Below are 20,830 nucleotides of genomic sequence, written 5' to 3'. Positions count from 1 at the left end.
TGCCACACTGCCTACAATCAGATTCCAGAGGACTCTGAATTGTTCCCCTCTACTATTATAGCCATAATTGGAGTCAGGGCTCACAGGGCTTAGCCTTTTCTTTTAAAAACAAAGTATGTACAAATGTTGTGCTAGCTGTTTTCCACCTAATGACAGTAGTTAAATTACTTTATCAGTCCTATCCCAAGAGAAGGACAGTCACAGCCTTCTGTAAGGCACTTCACAGAGCTCCAGTAAATGGAGGGTAGCACTGAGCCCAGAGGGGAAACCGCCACACACCCATGGGGATGAGAACAAGAAAAGGAAGGGTAATTGGAGAGCCTTCTCGGGAGGAGAAGCAGCAGTTACTCTGCCTGTATTTACTAGTCTCCTGCTGAGTTCACAAGCACGTGCATGCATGTATGCACACACACACACCAATCAAAGACTTCATTCTTTGGGACTGTCTTCATTCTTGGGACTATCTCTAACCTGCCACAACAAACAGCCAAGTTATTTTTAAAAGAATGACTTTACACTGTATCTTCCACCATATATCTCCTTGCTTTTCTTCTTGTCCTACTGGACACTGACTACACCTTCGCCTCTATCAAGCTACTGCTTTTAAAGATATTACATGCAATTTAACCAGAATATATTGAGGCAAAACCTTGGTTAACTGGAATGCTTTAAAAAAAATGGGTCAGCATCTCTGCTGTAGTTAAGTTACTAGAGCAATTTAAAGTTTTCCCCTTAGCATCAGAGCTCCCCCAATTCCTCATACTTTTTTACATAACCTCCTGACCACGCATCTCTCTTCTTCCTTTCCTGATACTGTTTCAACATATCCTTTAGCTCTGGCAACATTCATCTCCTAAGTACCTAGATCTCTGTGGCAGAAAATCCTATGGCTGTTTAGTAACAGAACCAACATTTTTTTGGGGATTGCAAAGAGCCAGGTAAAAAAAGACTACATTTCCCAGCCTTCCCTGCAGCCAAAGGGTCATATGACCAGGTTCTGGCCAACGAGACGAAAGCAGAGTGTGCATTTCTAGAAAAACTTAAAACTGCTAACTCAGTGGGACCCCTGTCTGTCCTTCCCTGTATTACTCTTCCTACTTCCTAAACTGAGAACATGCTGGCTGATACCATCTTGGACCATGAGAAGACTCTGAGAATGGAAACGAGCAGTGCACCTACACCAGCAGAGCAGAAAGACAAATGAAGGTGGGTCTCTGTCCAACTTCTCAAGACTCATTTCATGTGAGAGCAATCCACTTCTAGCTTAATTCACTGTTATTGGATTTTCTAAAACCTCAAACCCCATCCTAACTAATCCATTCCTGGAGGTTTCCTGTCCTTCTGATACCAGAAGAATGATTTGTTCACAATTTTTTCAAGCCCTCTCTCCCCTGACCAATAAGGAATATTCAAACTTCGCCCAGTGCTATCTTGTACCTCGGCTCCAATGCTTCTCTCTGGTGAAGAAAAGCTTCCCTAACTTCAAATGTCACCTATCACTTATGGATCTGGCAGGATGCCAGTACTTGTGGTGGTTTATTCTTTTTTATGTATTATTATGTCTCCTGTTTCCTTGGTATGTAAGCTTCTAAAAGGCAAGAACCAAATCACACTTTTTATTTTAACATCTGACATCACTAAATCATTCTATTGAATAAACAAATTCTATTTATCAAAGTGAAGTCCCCAAGATTATCGGTAATGGGATGCTGATGGCCTGCTAATATGGAGGTATTCCACAGGAACTGAAGTTACTACAGTCTGAAAGCTTCAAGCCAGTGTTGAGGCATATGCGGCCAAGGGGTAAGTTCTCACAGGGCTGGTTAGATGTATGCATTCATTAAGAGAAGCCGCAAATGAGTTAAAAAGTGACGAGGGTAGGGAACAGAAATAAGATACTTTAAAGGAGCCATGAACCCAAAATTTGTAAACAAAAGACCTGCCTAATAAATACAGTATCATCAAAAACATCACATTAGTCATTTAAAAATAGGTATTCATCTGTTTCAAGGGCAAAAAACATCCACTGGGAAGATGATAGAATTTTCTATAAAATCTAAAACCTGCCATCATCTTGCCAAACCTTAAGATCAGGATGACCAAGGACTGCATGAGGGAGTAGGGACTCATCCAAACACCCAACACTGCTTGTGGAAGTTGCAAAACCCATGACTTTTAAATAGGAGATGGTGTACCAACTCCCTGTATATATTTACTGCAGAGAATTATCCTGCAGCCAAAGTGATTTCAAAGGGAAATCCTAAAGCTTCTTCAGCTCAACAGGGGAGGTTCTGAGAACAATTTCTTGCTGGTTGGATATCCAGGCAGTACCATCCATGAAGCATCTTCTTCAAAATCCCTATCAAAAGGAATGCAAAGTTTTCTTAACAGTTCACGGGGGGAAAAAGAGTGGACAGATCACCAATGGGTCCATGGGTCCAGAAGAACCAACCTTTCCAGAAGATTTGCAGGGACGCTCCTCCGGGTCCATAGCTAAGGAGTCCCCGCCAGGACTGAAAACCACTGTGCCCTTGAAATAGAAGGGCCAGAGAAGCTGTGATGTGAGCAACAGGAACAGGTAAATAAAAGGGGGAGAGAGGCTGAAGGTAAGGCTGCTGCTGGTAGGTTCTGTCACCTAGAAGGAAATTCAGTGGGTAGGACTTAGGGGACCACAAATGCCTTCTAGGCCATGGCCACAGCACATTCCATTTTGTATTATTTTAGCGCAGTATAGTAAGCAGAGTAGGTACCGACCATAGAAAGTACTTTAAAAAGTTTGTTGAATGATGAATGAGCCAACAATGAACAGCTGGCAAGATCACAACAGAAATGTCCCCCCAGCCAAGGCACCTAATACCAGCAAAGAGCAGGAAGGCACAGTGCCTGGAAGGGGCACATGGGCAGGATGGGGGGGTGGGAGTGGGGCTGGCAGGAGTGGTACCAAGGACCATACACAGACTTCTTGGGATGCTGGAGGATGCACGTATGAACCACTTCCTATTCCAGGGTCTGTGACAAGGGGTTATGTTCCTTTCAGGCCCTTCAGAGACCCAGTAGTCTCAACCTTCTGCAGCACACCAATAGAGAGCAGTCTGCTAGGCTGTGGACACTGGTGGGAAGAGCTATGTCCCCACTGCTGTGTGTGGAAGCCCCAGCTCAGGGGTGCACGGGGTCATCACCTGCCCCACAGACCACAGAAGAATCTTACGCATCTCATCACAGTTTTGCATGTCCCACCTCCCAGCATTACCCTGACTTGCAGGAACTGGCCTATCAGGACCAGACTGCACAGTCTTTCCAAGAGCAATATTTGTCTAAACAATTAAGAGGTGGTCTCTCCTTGCTAAAATGACATCATTTAAACAGGTAAGTCCATTAACATCACAGGAAGGAGACATGCTCTTGAGTGTGTGTTTGCACCACCAAGAGCAAGAGGAGGCAGCTGTGCACATGCGGTGCTGCCAGAAGACAGAAAAGCAAACATCGTGGGGGCTGAGAAACGGAGGGAGAACATGCATACATGGTGTCCACACAGAGACAAGGGACTGTGCACTTGGGCAAGATCTCAGCAGAGGCGCCTGGGACAGAGCCTGGAAACGGGAGGCTGAGAGGGTAGCAGTGTGCTTCCTGCCAATGCAACACTTTTCCACTCGCTGACAACGACAGAATCTGACCCCATCTCAACAGTGTGAAAATATTTCCTATACATACTTCTCACTATCCTGTACCCCCAGAGTAAACTGTGGGTCTGTTTGGGTGTCTTTAGTTCCTGTAACTCATGTTCATAGACTATTTTGAGGAAGCATGTGGAAATCATTTACACCAGCCCCTGTAACTGAGAAGGCGTAATCAAGTACCTAGGTTAACTTACACAGCAGAACTGGAGGGAATTGGGTGAATTCCTGTTCTGATACTACGTGACCTCTAGCAAGTTACTTAGCCACTCTGAGCTTAACTCATCATCTACTTTCAGAAGGAAAAGGGGCCTACCTCCTAAGGTTGTAGTGAGAAGAAATGGGGTAGTGCATACGGAAAACACATAGGAGGTGTTCCATACTATGTCCACTATTGTTACTACAAAATACTGGTGGTTCTTCAACTTTCCTGTGTCAGCGGTTCCATTAAGAATCCAAAAACTAAACAAAGATCTTAGGATCCTCTAGGAAAATGCAATATAGTCACATGATATATGCTCAGTAACTTCAGGCTGTCTACAGAGCTTCTGATAGCCAAAGACCCCAAGAAGCCCCAAGCAGCTACAAACTTCTGCTTCCATAAATGAGAAAACCAAGGCCCAACACAGCCACATATTGGCAGCATCAAAACTAGTACCGGGTATCCTGGCTTCCAAACCAGTCCTTTCAACCAAGACAAAGTTGCCTATATTTGTAAGTGAAAACTGTACTTAAAGCACTCAGCCCTGGAAATAATCAACATACTTTTGTACACTGTTTCCTTTATGAATCCTCTTAGGTGTTTTTTTCGTTAAATCCAACAATGTTTTTAAAGTAAAAGGAGAGGAAGTAAAGAGAAAGCACAGAAACAGAAACGCACATACCTGACTATTATAACCCAGTCTATTAAAAAAACCCTGCACTTTACTTCTCATTTACAAGTACTCAGAATGGTTAGTACTCGCTAATCTTATAGTCCTAACTAAGATCTGTATTTAGGAAGTATAAAACTTAATCCAAGACTTTGAAAATTCTATCTCAATTGATTCAGGCAAAGGGCATCCATAAATGAAACTATAGGCTGAAAGGCTAATGGGGACCTTTGTAGAGGAGAGAGAAGCCGACCCCACATGAACCCAGAGGTCCAGCTCGATAACCCCAGGATCAACCAGGTTTCCTGGTGTGAGAACATGCAAGACTGGTCTATATTCTTGGACAGACAAAAAGCCAGAAGGTGACTCTGAGCCTTTAATTAAAGGTCATTTCCACTTCACAGAAAATACAAGGGGATAGAGGAACAAGCTAAATGAAATCCCAATGAAGCGGACAGCACATGAGACATTCTACAGCCCAACAGATGGGTCTCTTTGACAAAGAAGGGCATTTTAAGAAGAGAGGAGTAGGACTGCTATGCATGAAAACAGGCTAAAGACACCTAACAGCCAAATGCAGGCATACACCATGTTTGGAGGCTCATTCAAACAAACATCTGGTAAACCATCAGTGCTATCTGAACATGAACTTCATATTAGTTGATACAAAGAGCTATTCATCTTGTTAGGGGTGATACTGGCATTGTAGTTATGTAAGAAACTGTTGATTATTCTTATGCACACTGAAATATGTTGGGATAAAATGACATGAGCTTTAGGATTTGCTTCCAAATACTTCAACAACAGTGAAACAAAGACGAATGAATGAAGTGAGGGACACATACCCTTGATAACCACTGAATCTGGCTGTGAGCAGTGCGGGTGACAGGCATGGTGTCATCATACCATTCTCTCTACTGTGTATGTATGAAATTTTCCATGATTAAAAAATAATAATAATTTAAAAAATCATTTATATAAAGTCCTAGAAGAGATTAAACAGAAGAAAAGGATAGATAGACATAAAACAGAAGCAAAACCATCTACTCTCCCCTGACTTACTCATTCATGATAATCTGTTCTTGATGAAATCTTAGCATTGGAAAGAACCCAAAAGGGCATCTAGTTCAGGATTCGCAAATCTGGCCGCAAGTCAGCACCTATGAAGCTTACCAGCCATGCCAAGTTTCCCCCACCTCTAACCTACTGAATCACTCTCAAGGGAGGAGCCGAGAAATGGTCCCTGTTTTCCAGGAGCCACAGGTGACTGATGCGGTCCAGTACATTCCCCTCCAACATCCCAGCCAAGCAGTCGTCCAGCGAGGTTATGTGTTCCAACCCCTCAGGGCCAAAGATCACACAGGATTCTGCGTTCTCACAGTGAATCAAGCTCACAACTGTAAAGGCGGAACAGCTAACTCTGCATCAACTCGCAAGGCTTCCATTCTCCCCTTTACCTAAAGTATTGTTCACTGACATCTGGGTCACTTAGTCACTACTGTGGCTGAACCTCAGGGCGGGAGCTACTGCCAAGTAAAATCCCCTGGGAAACAAACAAGGTTACCTGTAGAGTCAAAGGGGCTTTCCCTGGGCAAAATAGCAGGGGGAATGCCTTCCCCTTTATTCAGCCCTAGTAGAAAGCCCCAAATGCATGAGCGGGGGCCCCTGGACGCTACCCCTCATCGCAGCCACCAGCAGCCCCAAGGTAACCCAAGGAAAGAGGGAAAAGAGGGAAAACTCACACTCCTTGTTTTGTTCTCACAACATTACAAACACAGGGAATAAACTCCCAACCACAAAACTGATTGGCATCTGATCAGAAACATGTCAGCACAGGTCAGCATGGCTAGGAAGCCAGAGCTCCTATCTTAAGATTATTTCAGAAGATAAATGATCTCAAGTCCCTACAACCATTCCAACAGGCGCTGTCTGCATTTATGCAGAATGGCAAACATGGCCCCTGAAAACCATGACTTCCAGAATCCAGCGGCAAGGGAGGGAGCACGGGTTACCGGGGAAATGGCACTGTTGCCACTGTGCCTTGACAGACACCATCCAAAAGCCACTTGTCACTGCTAAGACTGATAAACAATCCTCCCGAGTCTCTGCACACTTTGGAGTTGCTCTTGTTTTAACACTTCAGAGTGTGCATGTGCTAACTTACTTTTATGAGCCCCAGCATCAGGGCAAACACAGAGACACAGACATGCAGTAACCTGCAGAATAGGTTTACATAAAGCTAAAAGTCAAAACCTGTTTAGGTGAAACGGTGATGTGTGTCTGGGGTGGGGGGGTGGGGAGGGCCTAAACAGCACTTTTTTCTCTACATTCTAACCCTGGAATTGTTCTAAGACTTTCTGTTTCTTGCCACTAGGACCCACCTAGACAGAATCTTTTAGTATCAGACTTGGTTCTTTACAGGGAAGCAATGAATTTTTCTCTAAGTTCAAAGAATGATCTTATGGAGTGGGGGAAAAACAGTGGACGCCTGGGGACAGCAGCACCATACAACTAACTACTACAGTTGCATAAAAGTAAGGACCCGGGAAAGGAGGAGTCCAGAACACTTGTATTGAATACTCCCATCTGCACAATGGGTCCAGGTATCATCTGTACCAGCAATCAAAGGCAAAGCTCCTTCGTGTCCACATCTCTCCTACTTCCAGGCAACACCCTCCTCCAACCCTGCCTGCCCCCTCCCCATTGTGAACATAAGCTTGGGGTGAACAGCGTTTGCAAACATGCCCAGTTGCAGCAAGGAGAAGTAGAGCTACATCACTTCCTTATTCATATTCTTCCATGCCAAAGACAGGCAGAATTTTCTCAGGCTCAAGATACTACTGGAAACAGAAACATGTTTCTGGAGAGAGAGGAATTCAAGGCCCCAACCCGCACAGCAGGTGATCCCACACAATAGTGGTCCTGAGCCAGAACCTGAACTTCAAAAAGAGTAAAAGGCAGACCACCAGTTAATATGGAAAGCAAACCTGGAAAACACAGTATATGGAAAGCAAACCTGGAAAACACAGTATCATGAAAACTCGGGGGCAAATAATGTTTTCTGGCAATTTATTTTAACAGTGCTACATTACTTTCTGGCACTCAAAGTTAGATTTCAATTTTGTTACAGCTCTAAGAGTCTATTTCTAGTGTACCTATTATACTCCTTATAGGAAAGGTAAGGCAAATTATTAAAACCATTTTCTTGCAGGGCACCACGAAGCTCCGACTAAGGCTTTCGAGTCAAAAATTCAACCATTTTTCAAGACAGTCTCTAATGGGAACGTGACCCAGAGTTTTCACACTCACAGAATTTCGAAGTTGCAAAACAAGTATGTACATACCCATTTCAAGACAGTGACCTGGGCAGTTCTTGTCTTTGTCTGGTCTTGGAGTATATTATTTGGCCACCTACAGATGTCCATAACTGTCCATTTATACTCTCCACTTAATATTCAGAAACAAAACAAATGCCATTTTTCTCTAGCTTGTGGCAGCAACTTTCCTCAAATATATACCCACATGCCTCGTGGTCAGTGGCTGTCCTTGGAATAGACAAGTGTGTAGAGTCTACCCCAAAAGACCCATCCACACTGAGGGACGATAAATAAATCAATTAAGTGCACAAGCTCTGCTTTGTGATTATATTCAGATACCACAGTGGAAACCCTAGTCGAGTACAAGTATCAAGAACAGTATTTAACTAACATGCTTAAGGACAGGAAGTTCTTTACACTATCTGAATGAATGAAATGAAATAATGTCATCCATTTATAACTGCTACCTCCGTGTGGTGTATTTACAGTCCTTCACATTGTTTTTAAAGGAGAAAAAGTAATAATTTTTATTAAAAAGAAAAACTTGAGTTCCAGACACAGAGGCTTACCTGACTCCTCTCTTTGTCCACTTTCTTAAAACACTTATTCAATGACAAATTATGTCTCACTGAGTTTTTCCAACCAGTCGGTGCATTTGCAAAATACGGAAAATGTTCCAAGATCCAGTTGTAGATATCCTTTACTGGCAGGCGCTTGGTTGGAGAGTCCTCGATGGCCATAAATATGAGGCAGCTAAAGGAATAGGGGGGTTTGCAGTTGGGGTTCTGCCTGGCATCGTAGGGCATGTCCGAGTGGGCAGGAGACGGCGGGGTGTCATCGTCCAGGTCCTGAACAGGGCTGACGCTCCGAAGGACCGACTCCCCAAAACTCTTCAGCAAGTTCTTGCTCTCATGCAACCAGTTCAGATTGGTCAGCTCTTCATCTTCCATGGCCCCCTCTTCTAATCTGATGTCAGGCAGAGAAAAATCGAGGTCATCGTCTTCTTGAAGGGCCTTGGAGAAACTGCTGCCCCGGTAACACTGACTCAGCCCACTGGAGACACTAATTCCTGAGCTTTCTGGCTTCTTACTGGGAGGCATGACTGGACCCATTTATGTGAAGGCTCCTGGTGAACACATTACAGAGAAAAGAAGAGTTGGTGAAACCCAGACAAAAAGGCAGATGTGCCCTTTTTCTTCCCCCATCACCTCCATGGACCCCCTGCCACAGAGGAACACCATCTCATGGCTACACAGGAGTAACACAAAGCCACGACTCCACCACATTCCAATGTGCTAATAAGAACAATCAGTCCACCGTGCATATAGCACAGAGACCTGGCAGCCCTTAAATACAACAAGGCTGGAAATAACCAACCGCAGAGCCTCTAATGTGCAAATGCATCATAAAAAGAATGAGAAATTCCACAGTGACTTCTTCCTGCATTTATGAACACTCTCACAGTGACCCTTGGAAAATCAGCTACTTCTCGGTGCCTCAGTTTCTCTTTAATACATGAATATATATACAGGTAAGAGTCTTTCAAGCCTCAGGATAAGCAGTACAAAATAAGTGCACTGCACGTTTTGGGTTACAGGCCTCATTGTTTATCCTTCTCAAAGAAAAGAAAACACCTTAAGTTGAAGGCCAGTTGTTTCAGATTAAGTTCAGCAGTTTCCTTATGAAAACGGTCACAACTGCCTCAGAATTAACAACTACGGTCACAGTGAGCATCAATTTGGTAATGTTTTACTTGATTTTATTTTTTCTCCACAGTCATGGCCAAAAAACTCTGCAACTTTAGTAACAGTTGGCAAGTCTGAAGAGCGATAACAAGGAATTCTGTGGATTTGAACCGGAGGGAGAAGTACACTTAATTTTATAGGAACACTACACCCCAATGAAAATGTAATTTCAGACACCACACAAATAAACGGTTATGTGAAGACAAGCCATTCACTAAAGTTAGGATTGGTGGAAAGAGTCAGGAGAGCAACAGGCAGCTTCAAGACATGAAGGCAAATTCAACAAAAAGTGCTACAGACTTTTATTCTGCTGCTACCCGCCCTCCCACCCCGATTTTTATCAACGACCTAGAACAGGGAATAACATATCCGATGAGAAAAGAAAGCAAGGACGTGGCAACTCCACAAACAGAATGACCCCGACAGATACAAAGCATGTTCACCCTCTAGTACTCCATGTAAGATAGAAAGAACAGTGAAGGTAATGAAGGCAGTCTCCCACTCTCCGTTTGTGGCGCTCCAACAGTGTGCTTTAAGAAGTGTGTCTGTTTTATTTCCTCCCCATGAGAAAGAAGATCAAACAACCTATCTAGAAAAAAACAAGCACAAAAGCAGAGACATGATCATTCTAAGCCTCTGAACGTCCACTGACACTCTGCCTAAAATAACTGCCAGTTCAGCTAGGGAAGCTCTAGAATGGGATTCTAGAAAGCATATAATGTGGGCCTCTGAACAGCCTTGCCAAGCAAAGCAGCACCCCCCCTTCCAAAAGTTAGACAAAGGGAACCTGGTGACAGAAGGCCTGAGGGGGGGTCTCCAGAGCTGCTGCGAGAAGCCCAACTCTAAGCACAGAAAACTGCGGAAATCAAAGTCGGGCCATTGGCAGGGCAGTTCAGATACCTGGGTTCACCCGCAGGGAACAACACTTCTTTCTATCGAATAAGGAGGCTAACCTGAGTACAATGACACATTTTTAAGAACTAGCTAGTGTCATTAGGTTTGACGGTATGACAGAGACCGGCCTAATGTCGCTTTGACCTTCTTTACGAACAAATCAAAGCTAGGCTTCTCTCAAAGTTTCCTCAGACCCTATCAAAATACCTAATTTTCTGGTCACCAGGAATATCCACACAGGAGATTAGGAAAGAGAACGACTACTCAGGCACTGAAGTCAACTTTTGCTCCAGATGAAAGTTTTATGTCTCCTGAGCTTCCAAACAGGAAAATTATATCATGGCTGACAGTAAAGTAATTTAATTGCACTGTTTCTATGACAACATGCTGCTCTCTTTCTTTTCAATTTGCTTATTGTCAGCAGCTTCCCAAAGGAACTAACACGCTATTCTCCATGTTTTCTTTTGTTTTAAACAAATATCGCAGCAATATGGTTTTATTAGAAAAGTGGCACTGCTAAGAAAAGAGGGTGATCGGGGTTCAGTACCTTTGGATCATTTGTCCGCTCTGTTTCTGTCCCCCTACGCCCTCCCAGTTATGTGTATCCCTATAAATGCAGAATTTTATTGCAACAGTATCAAGAGCAGCTGATCACTACAGTTCCATTTTAAAAAGCAGTTTCCAGAAACCACAGCTGAGGAGTTTTCCATCATTATACTCTAATTTGCCAAATCTTTTTTTCCTATTTTAGAAAGGAAAAAAAAGAAGAAGAAGAATCCGGATCATGTGAGTCTGCAGTTAAGCAAACATTTCTAATCTGCTGCCAATAAGGTTGCTCCACCAGATACGCAAATAGCTATTCACTAGTGACCTCCTTACAACTTTTCGGCCGGCTATTGGTTACGTTCCACACACACAAGCACACACCCTCTTTTTGTTTTTTTGACTTGCTTTTTAACGGAGAAAAATGCAGCAGGAAAGCTAGTTTCTTGTCCGCTATCAGGTCTCCAAATAACTGACCAAATACATTGCTGGCCCAGCTCTCAACAGATGCTCGCTCGATGTGAACTTTAAAAAGTTGAGAAACCCTTCCCAGGCCCAGCAGGGCAGTCGCGAGCCTGGGGGGACCGGGTAACCCCCTCCGCGAGCGCGCGCAGACACGCACGCGCTCCACTCCCGTCTACTGTACTTGTCAAAAACATTTCAAGGGGACCTGCGAGACCGGCGATTGGCTGGGTCCCGCGTCCATCAGCGGCGTTGCCAGGCAACAGGGAAACTGCTCGGCTCCCCGTATACAGGGCAATTGGGAGCTCGCATACCTTCACTGCCGGTCAGATGTCATAAACCTTTTATTGGCCGCACCGCGGCGAGCCTTAAAAACACTTCAATAAAAGCCCGCCGTCCCCAACTTCTCCAGGGCCCAAGAAGGGTTTCAAAGAGGGTTGGGGTGAGGCGGGGTCGGGCCTCGGGGGTCTCGGGAGACGCTCACAGCCGGTGCCAAGCCTGCACAGTTTGGGGGAGGGGGCATCTTTGTTAGGAGTCTGTTACTCATCTTGGGGGTCTCCCCTGGACCAGCACCTGGATCTCCCCCGGCCCGGGCCGCGGGGATCTCCTCCTCCGCGGACAATACCAACTCTGTTCCTCTCGGGCGCCTTTTGAGCAATCGATACACCGGGAACAGCCGCACGTCGGGGCAGGAAACTCTTCGGACCCGGCAACTTCCCGGCTCGGGGGGCTCCCGTCTCTCAGCCCGCCAGGCCCCCACCCGCACCCCCCCTCAGGAACGGCGGAGTCCCTCGTCAGCCGGGAGCGGCGAGGTCGCCTCCAGAGCTGCCTCCGGCCAGCGCCCCCGCCCCGAGTCTCCCCACCCGGGCGCCGGCAGGAGCGGGGAGCAAACTCACCTGGCCGGAGTGGGGCGCGGGGGCGCGGGGGCGCCGCTGCCCTTCAGCGGGAGCCGACAAACTTTCCCGGGCGCCCAGCGGGCATCGCTTGGTGGCCCGGCTAAGGAGGCGCGGGCGCGGCGCGGTGAGCCCGGGGTGGCGGGCGGCGGGGGGGCGGCCGCGGGCGCGGGCGGCAGGGGCGCGGGGGTCGCGGCGCGGCATGGGACCTGCGGCGGCCGCCGGGCGCGCTGCGCGTCCTCCCGCCGGCCCCGCCGCTCTCCCCGCCCCGTCCCGCCTCCCGCTCGCCTCCGCCGCGGCGCGTCGGGCCGGGGCGCGCCGAGCGGCGAGAAATTGTTTCCACTGCAAACAAAAAAAGGGCGACACATGACCAGGCAGGAGGAGGGGAAGCGCGGGGAGGGAGGGGAGCGGAGGGGGCGGAGGGAGCCGGAGAGAGGGAAAACGTGGGCCGGGCCGCCGGTGGCCTGGGGCGCGGAGCGCGAACCCGCCGGGGCGGCCCTTGCCCGCGCCCCTCGCGGCGATCGGCCCGCGCCCCGCCGCTCCCGGGGAGCAGCCGAGCCTGGCCGCGCAGATTCGCCTTTTGCGGTACCGCGGGCCGGATGTGGCGGGCGCGGGCCCCGCGACCGTGGGCGGCGGGACTGTTGTATCGGAGGCGCGCCGCCCGGCGCCTTCCCCGGGCTCCGGCCACGCGGCGGGCCGGCGTTGCGCCGCTGGCAGCGTGTCACCGGAACGCTTCTACCCCGTCCGCAAGCCTTACATGGCTTGAAAGTAAAACTAAAGAGAATCACGGTCGCGCGAGGCTTGCCAGGCGAGGGACAAGGATTCCTCTTCTCCCCGATACGGCGTCCTGGCGGGACTCCCAGGGCCGTCCCCCAAGCCCTCTTGCAGCGCCCACCTCGTGCCCCAGGAGAGGCACAAAGGCACCGCAGCCTCCCGCCCAGGTGGCCGCTCCTCAGGTCGTCTGCAGGCGCGCGTCCGCCAGGGGAAGGCGGGTGGCCATTACTGACTACCGAGCAAGAGGCCCGTCCTAAAGGCCATGCCTGCGGGCCTCTCCTGTGGGCTGTGCTCAGCCCCTGACCGACTTCTAAACCTGGAGCGAAAACAAGCCTCATCTCCCTCACATTTTGAGTTCTCAAAACAGACGATTCGCAGGGCCACCCAGTGAAAGGCGCGGCCACCATTCCAAGTATTTGGGTTCCTCTAGAGAACAGCCACCCACTGCTGAAGCCACACGAACCAGCTGCCTTTGGAAAGGATGAAAGGAAAGCGTCCCAACAGGACACCTGGTGGTGACATAAATAAAAATGATTGCACACCACTCCCAGGTAGCCAAATCAGTAGGTTCCTTCCCGGAAGAGAAGCCCAGGTCGCTGCTCCCGCCACCCCCACCTGAACCCACCGGAGCCAGTGGACCGGCCACTTTCAGCTATCTGAAAACTGCAGAAAAACCAGTGAGAAGACCTGGTGTGATCTCCCTCAGTAACTCCTCAAGTACCTTTAGGCTGGCGGAAAGAGGAGAAAAATCCCACAGGGCTTCTAAACTTCTTTTACTTTCAAAAAAGAAGGAAACCCCAATCAATCTGAGAGTCGTTGCCCTTAACAAAGCTACAAGATGGCGTATGGCTAGTGTTCTGCAAGGATATTCACCACAAGCCTCACTACTACCAGGACTGCGGCAAATCCCACCCAGGAGATGATTCAGAGGTGGAGGCTCAGGGGCCGCCCGAGGCCATCCAGCCCCACCCCTTTAATTACTGAGTACTTGAGGTGACCTACCGGAAATGAGAGCAAAAGGTGTGAGGTGGTGGAGAGAACAATGGTATTCCTAAATCTTACCGGAGATTTTACGGATCAGAACTGGTAACAACGCCAGGACTGGAGCTCAGCCTAATATAAGTCCCACCGTCTGTCGGGTATCAGCTGAGGCCACTGAATCTCCCATCAAAGGAATCAAGGCTAGACCTCTGTCCAAGCCCCTTTGCCAGCCTGGAGAGGAAGAAATAATCCCCTGCCATCCTCTCCCTCCACAGCCAGCCCTCCCTACCCCCCATTGCCAGCTATACTCAAATCAGAGCTAGAAAACTCTTTAACATTAAGTATTAGTGGCACGTTATTTTCACTCCAGTTCTTTCCTTCTTCATAGTTCAGAATGATAGGAAATGAGCTAAAGGTTATTGCACATGGAATACTTCGTTCCTCAAACTCTCTATGCAAGCTAGCTATTCGCCTCCAGTGTCTGAACCAGCCACCTCAGGTGAACAAAACCTTAAAGGCAGAGCAAGCCTCGGGACTGGAGAAGCCGTAGCAAAGGGTGGAGAGGGTGGAGCATGATGAGCTTAGCTGCCTTTTATTAGCTCACCCCTCTTTCCCTCTGCATGTTTTTGGTATCTTCCATTCTCCAACATACAGATCTTCGTCGACTTCTGGGATTTTGTGTTGTTAAACCCATCATAAATTGAAAATATCCTAAGTAAAAAATGCATTTAATACACCTAACCAAGCAAACATCATAGCTTAGCCTAGCTTACCTTAAACGGGCTCAGAACACTTACATCAGCCTAAAGCTGGGCAACGTCATCTAACACAAAGCCTGTTTTATGAGAAAGTGTTGACTATCTCATGTCATTTACTGAATACTGTAGTGAAAGCAAAAAACGTAATGGCTGTAAGCATACAGAGTGGTTTGGAAATGCATATCAGTTGTTCGCTCTTGTGATGGTGTGGCTGCCCAGCACCATAAAGAGAATCACACCACATATCTCTAGTCCAGGAAAAGATCAAAGCTCAAGATTCAAAGCATAGTTTTCTACTGAATGGGTACCACTTTTGCACCATTGTGAAATTGAAAAATTATAAGTCGGGGACCATGTGTATTTCTTAACTTCTCTCTCCCCTTACAAATGTGGCAAGAGATGTGAGGAGTCGATCTGAAGAGGAAGTGGGGGACCAGCCCTGCTTATGTGGCGAGAGCAGTACACAAGTCTGCCTGCCTGCCTGTCTGAAATGGAGGATCCAGACATTTGCTGAAAGCCAGAGGAAGGCTTAGCATGGACTTCCTGCCTTCTAATTCCATAGAAACTCAGCTCTGGGACGTGCTCCCTGACAAAAAAGGGCTACAGGGGCCAAATTCTTTGGAACAACCTCATTCTCAATTCCCCTCTAGAACTTTCAAAAAGTACCCTTGTGCCTTAAACCCTGAGAAGTCTAGTCTCAAAGAAATAAGTGGAACTGTTTAAACCATTGTTTTACAAACACTTAACAGCAGAATCCTGTATGTGCCCTAGAACTCAGTTTGGGCAATACTTACTTCCTGACTAGGAATTTGATGGGACCATTCTGCAGCCCATCTGGACATGGGTCAGAAAACACATCTGGGATCAAAGAGACCTGGCCTCCAGCCCAGTTGGTCCCAATCAGTGTGGGACCTGAGGTCCTCCATCTGTAGAGAGGAATCTGAGGAGACAGGAAGGATGACTTTGGACAGAGGGTATCTAATAAAAGTTGGTGTTTGACCTGTGGAAATGGGGAAGGTGTATTCTAGACCTGAGTACTATACTAGGAATACCCGGGAAGCCAGACCTAATGGATCAGAATATTCTAGGGCCGGTCCCAGGCATGTGCCTTTTCAGAAAGCACCACAGCAAGAATGCTGTTTCAGGCTGAAGAAATGAATGGCCCATACAGATTTATCAAATACGATTTGATTGCCTTAAGAAGATACATTTGTTCAATGAACAAATACTATACTGAGTACCTACCAAGGACGTGGCATTGTGTTAGGTGCCAGAGATACAAAGATTTTATTCCTTATAGAGTTTATTATTAGTGCATAAGAGTGGAAACATATCACAAAATTCCTTGAATGCTAAGGTGAGCAGTTTATATGCACTAATTCAGAGGGCAAGAGGAACTCATTGGATATTTTTGAATAGAAGTTGCACTATCAGAAAATTGATTTAAAAGGAAGAACAGCTTGCAACTAGTAGATAAATAAGTCTTGGGTACCTAATACACAGTACAGTGATTATAGACAGAAAAACTGTATTATAAACATCAAATTGGCTAAGTGACTAGATCTTAATTGTTCCTAACACTAGAAGAAATGATAATTATGTGATGGGATGGAGGTGTTAACAAATGCTACAGTGGCAATCATATTGCAATATAAATATCTCAAATCAGTATGTTGTACACCTTAAGCTTATGCACAATGTTATATGTAAATGTACCTCAGTTTTTAAAAAAAAGAAGATGAGTTTTGGGAGAGGAAAGGAGAAGACTATAAACAGGCAGAAACACACAGAAAGCATTGCAGTAACCCATACAAAAGGGGATTAAAAACTGTTTTTTTAAATGTATGTTTTAAAATTAGAAAGGCTAAAATCTTTAAATGGTGGTTCCCTCTGAGTGGTAGAGTTGTGGGGTAATTTTTCTCCCTGCTTTTCTCATACTTGTCTATACTTTCCAAATTTTCTACAATAAGCCCCCATTACATGTATAATGCTCTAATGATAAAGAGGGAGAGGGTCCCAGTCAAAGATAACTCCTTCATGGTGGGCTAAGAGTCTCTTTGAGATACATATGAGAACACTGTTTGTAAAGGTGAAAAAGCTCCTCACTCCCTTCCCTTCAGTGTAGGAGGGACCCAGCAGCTGGAGAACCTCCACCCTCTTGCTGAGTTTTATGACGTGGTCAAGCATCCTTTGGGCTTCCCCATCTTCCTCTCCTGGGGTTTGCCTCCTTTGCATTCTTGGTGTTTACAGGACAGGTTCCGAAGGGTGGAGCCTGGGAAAAGGCTTATTAGAATTACTCCGGAAGGGAAAAGAGAAAACGTCCAGGAGGCTTACTTGAGGAAGTAAGGAGGTGGGAGGGGGGAGAGGGGGGATGTGGGAAATTACAGGGGAACCAGTGGAGTGAAGCTCCTAAACTCAGGTGCCTTAGCCAAACCTGAGCTTATCAAGCTACCTGATGGAGGCAAAATGGAAACATAAACCTATCAACTCCTCTGAGCATAAACACAAGTGAGAGCTGATGATCCAGTATCCAGATTTAGTCAATTCATTCAATCAAGTATTTATTAAGCATCTAGCTATTCTATACCTACTACTGTGTGGAGGGTACTAGCAAGGAACCAGGAGAAAGAAGATGTAGTACTTGCCCACAAGGATGGGGGACACATTTATGAAACAGCTACAAATAAACACACTCACAGACCTAATACCATGAACAGAGGCGGCATTGCCTAGTGGCCTGTCCAGCATAAGAACCTAGGACGGGATTCATATTCTCACTTGACTATTTACTGGCAGGATAACCTTCAGTCAAGGTTCTTAACTTCTTTCTCTCTAGGTAGTGTGGGGGGTCGGGGAGTGGCAATACCCACCTCTTAGGGTTGTATTGAAGGTCAAATGAATTAATATTTGTAAAAAACATATAATGGTGTCCTGGCACTTAACACTTTTTCTTAAGTAAACAAATTAAAAGGAAAATATTGACATATTTGACTGCAAAACAATTTAAAATTTGTATGTAGCACCAGGGGTCAAAAATCAAGTTAAAAGACAAATAAAAATGAGGAAATATTTACCATACATATGAAAAAGAGTTAATATTTTACATTTATAATCCTTACAACTCAATGAGGAAAAAAAAAGTATCACCTTAATGAGAAAAGAGACAAATTCACTAAAGGGGAAACAAAAACGGTAATATACCCATGAAAAGATGCTCCACCTCAGTAAAAACAAAGAAATGCAAATTAAAACAGTTACAATATCTCATTTCATCTCTCAGATTGGCATAGACTTAAAAAGAATTACCATACTGCTGTTGGTGTAAGTATCAGGAGGAAAGAACTTGGTACAACTGTTCAAGAGGGCCACCTGACAGAACTGAAATGAGCTTAGCCATTGATCCTAAATTTCCAAATTCTAGGAATTCATCCTAGGAAGATACCATAACATGATGGTTAACTTCCCCCCCAAGACTACCTTCCCCCATGAGATGAGAAGCTCCACACAGTCACCCTGGCACCTGACACACACAGAAGACACACAGTCAATAGAATGAATGGGTCGAAATATGCAACAATGTACTTAGGAGGATGTTCGCTGCGACATCTTTTAAAATACTGAAAACTCAAACTACCAAGGTAGGAGGTGTGAGGCATTTGATTGTGTTCTATGGACCACAATACCCACCCCACCACCCGTTCTCCTTTGTTCCCTGGCGTTTACATTTTCCAGTTATTTTAAATGAAGCTTCCCTTTTCTGAATCATTTTCACATTCTCATATACTAGGTGAGAAACAATTTCAAAAATTTCATTAAGAGTTTGGGGGAAAATACATATGTTGGCAAGGTTTTCACCAATTTGAAATATTTCTATGATCTTCTCAATCAGTAGGGACAAAATGATCCCTTTCCGAAAAGGCTGGTACTCTGGGCAATGTTTAAGTGTAACAAACATTTATACCCTTTGTTATGGGGTCTATTGTCTGGTGGCATAAAGGCTTTCAATTTATAGTTTGAGGTGTCAATCCTTCTCTACAAACTCTTTAAGTAGGTTCAAAGATGAGGGGATATACTCTCAAATTAAGAATTTGTTGGGGAGAGGAGGCATTTACTCTCTATTTCCAGATTGATTTCTGTAACAATTAAAGCTTCTAAAAAAACAAAATGTGGTTACATTTTTATTTTTCAAATCTGATAGAAAATCCATGCCCAGCGGAGGCATTCCACACAGCCAGAGCTCCTCCTCCTGTTCCTGCGTTCTCAGGGTACCTCCCGCAGTCAGGAGCTTGTCACTTATCTACGATTCGTTCTTGTTATTCAGGTAATGTTCTATGAGGTCTCCACAAACAACAAATCAGCAAATACTACTGTTGCTCCTAAGGGAAATACAGGGTTAGGTTCCTGCAAGCCCTGGTCACAACATTTTCCTAAACTGATCAATACATAATTCTTATTTTATCTGTTCCTATTTAAAGGCACCTTATTTAAAATTTAATGTTTATTTGTTAACATGGAACTCATGGCCCACAGCACTTCAACTCATGACTGAACAAAGCTTATTTAAACACACATATTTCTCCACAAGGCAATCGGCCTTTGTATACTTAGAAACACTGAAGGACACTTCAGCACTATGATTGGGTGCCATTTTAAACAGCAAAATCACCCAACAAAACATGAAAAACATGGCACTAAACAGATGATGATGGCCAGGACACTTTTCCATATTATGAAAGCTGAAACAAGAAGGCGGTACTGCTTCCTTAGATCTCAGCTGAGAATGTGTGCTTCGGGCAACTCAGATTTTCTGCCACCCTGCACGTGTCCACAGATGACCATAGAAGCACCAGTATTGATTTGAGGGTTACAAATAAATTTTAGCAAGCACACAAATTCACAAATAGGGAATCCTTGAATAATGATCAATTGTATTTAACAAACACTTGCATGGCATTTATTTGGTGCCTGAAAATGTTTTAAGGCTTTACTAATATTCACTCATTTCAGCCTCACATTATCCATGTGAGGTAGGTACTATCATTATGCCCATCTTATAAATAAGGAACCTGAAGTACAGAGAGGTTTAGCCATGTGCCCAAGGTTGCAAAGCTGGTAAGTGATGGGGCTGGGATTTAAAACCACACAATCTGTCTCAAGAGTATAGAACTATGTTCCAGGAAGAAACCAAGAAGGGGCTTCAGATCAGTTCAGAGCATTTGGCTTTTTTTTAGAGAGCCTCCTGAGGGTCAAGAACATGAAGGACAGGAGGACAGGAGCAGGAGGGTTCAGAAGACAGGAAAAATTGTCACCAGGAGATACAGGAGGAGGAAGGAAAAAGGGACTTTGAAGCTGAATGAAAAGGCATTAACTACTTGGAAAAACCAGAGTTCAGCTTCTGTGTCATAATCAATATGGTGTGGTGTACCTTTGTAATAAAAAATAAATCAACTAGATACTGAGCATCAAACAGACTGTCAGTGTCTTGAGGAGCAAGGACCTGTCTTATAGTTCTCTTCTGCTCATAGCACATGGCTGAGCAGTCATCAAAAATATTGATTGTTTAGCAAACAAAAATGTTCCTTTTAAGCCCTCTTCAAGATAGTATCTAATAACTATACAAATTAGTCAAAAGAAAGGTAGTATCATCAACCTTTTCCTCCTCCGAAGTTTTGAAGAGCTCTCATTGTTTTCCTCTCTTCAGCCAGTACACCAAGTCCCCCAGTCTCCTGGTATCTGTAGCTGAGGCTGCCAAAGTCTTAACTATGCCAAGAAATAACTTCTCTCATTTTACTTTTTCAGAGAGATGTGAACAGAAACAATAAATTCTTCTCTTTAAGACTGTCTTTCAAAACAAAATAAAAGCTACGAATTTGACGAAGTCTCTGGGAAACCTTACGCAGATTATAATATCACCCCA

The 20,830-nt window shown here is 45.4% G+C and overlaps 1 protein-coding gene across 8 annotated transcripts in view; it reads right to left on the bottom strand.

Annotated features, from left to right (window-relative positions):
- The window catches only part of FOXN3 (forkhead box N3), a 408,466-nt gene that overhangs the window by 221,238 nt on the left and 166,398 nt on the right, over positions 1 to 20,830 (bottom strand). For 6 of the 8 annotated variants that reach the window (XM_057488226.1, XM_057488224.1, XM_036882252.2 and 3 more), the window contains exon 3: positions 8,433 to 8,989. In XM_057488226.1, coding sequence (XP_057344209.1) covers positions 8,433 to 8,975 — 543 coding nt within the window. In that variant the 5' untranslated portion in view covers positions 8,976 to 8,989. Of the gene's footprint in view, positions 1 to 8,432; positions 8,990 to 12,080; positions 12,217 to 12,403; positions 12,600 to 20,830 lie in introns of those variants that run through there. The other 2 variants (XM_036882251.2, XM_057488223.1) reach the window with 2 other exon arrangements.

The sequence above is a fragment of the Manis pentadactyla genome, chromosome 11, assembly GCF_030020395.1.
Source record: "Manis pentadactyla isolate mManPen7 chromosome 11, mManPen7.hap1, whole genome shotgun sequence".
NCBI lineage: Eukaryota > Metazoa > Chordata > Mammalia > Pholidota > Manidae > Manis > Manis pentadactyla.
Note: the sequence above shows the minus strand (reverse complement) of the source record. Positions and strands in the feature narration are given on the sequence as shown.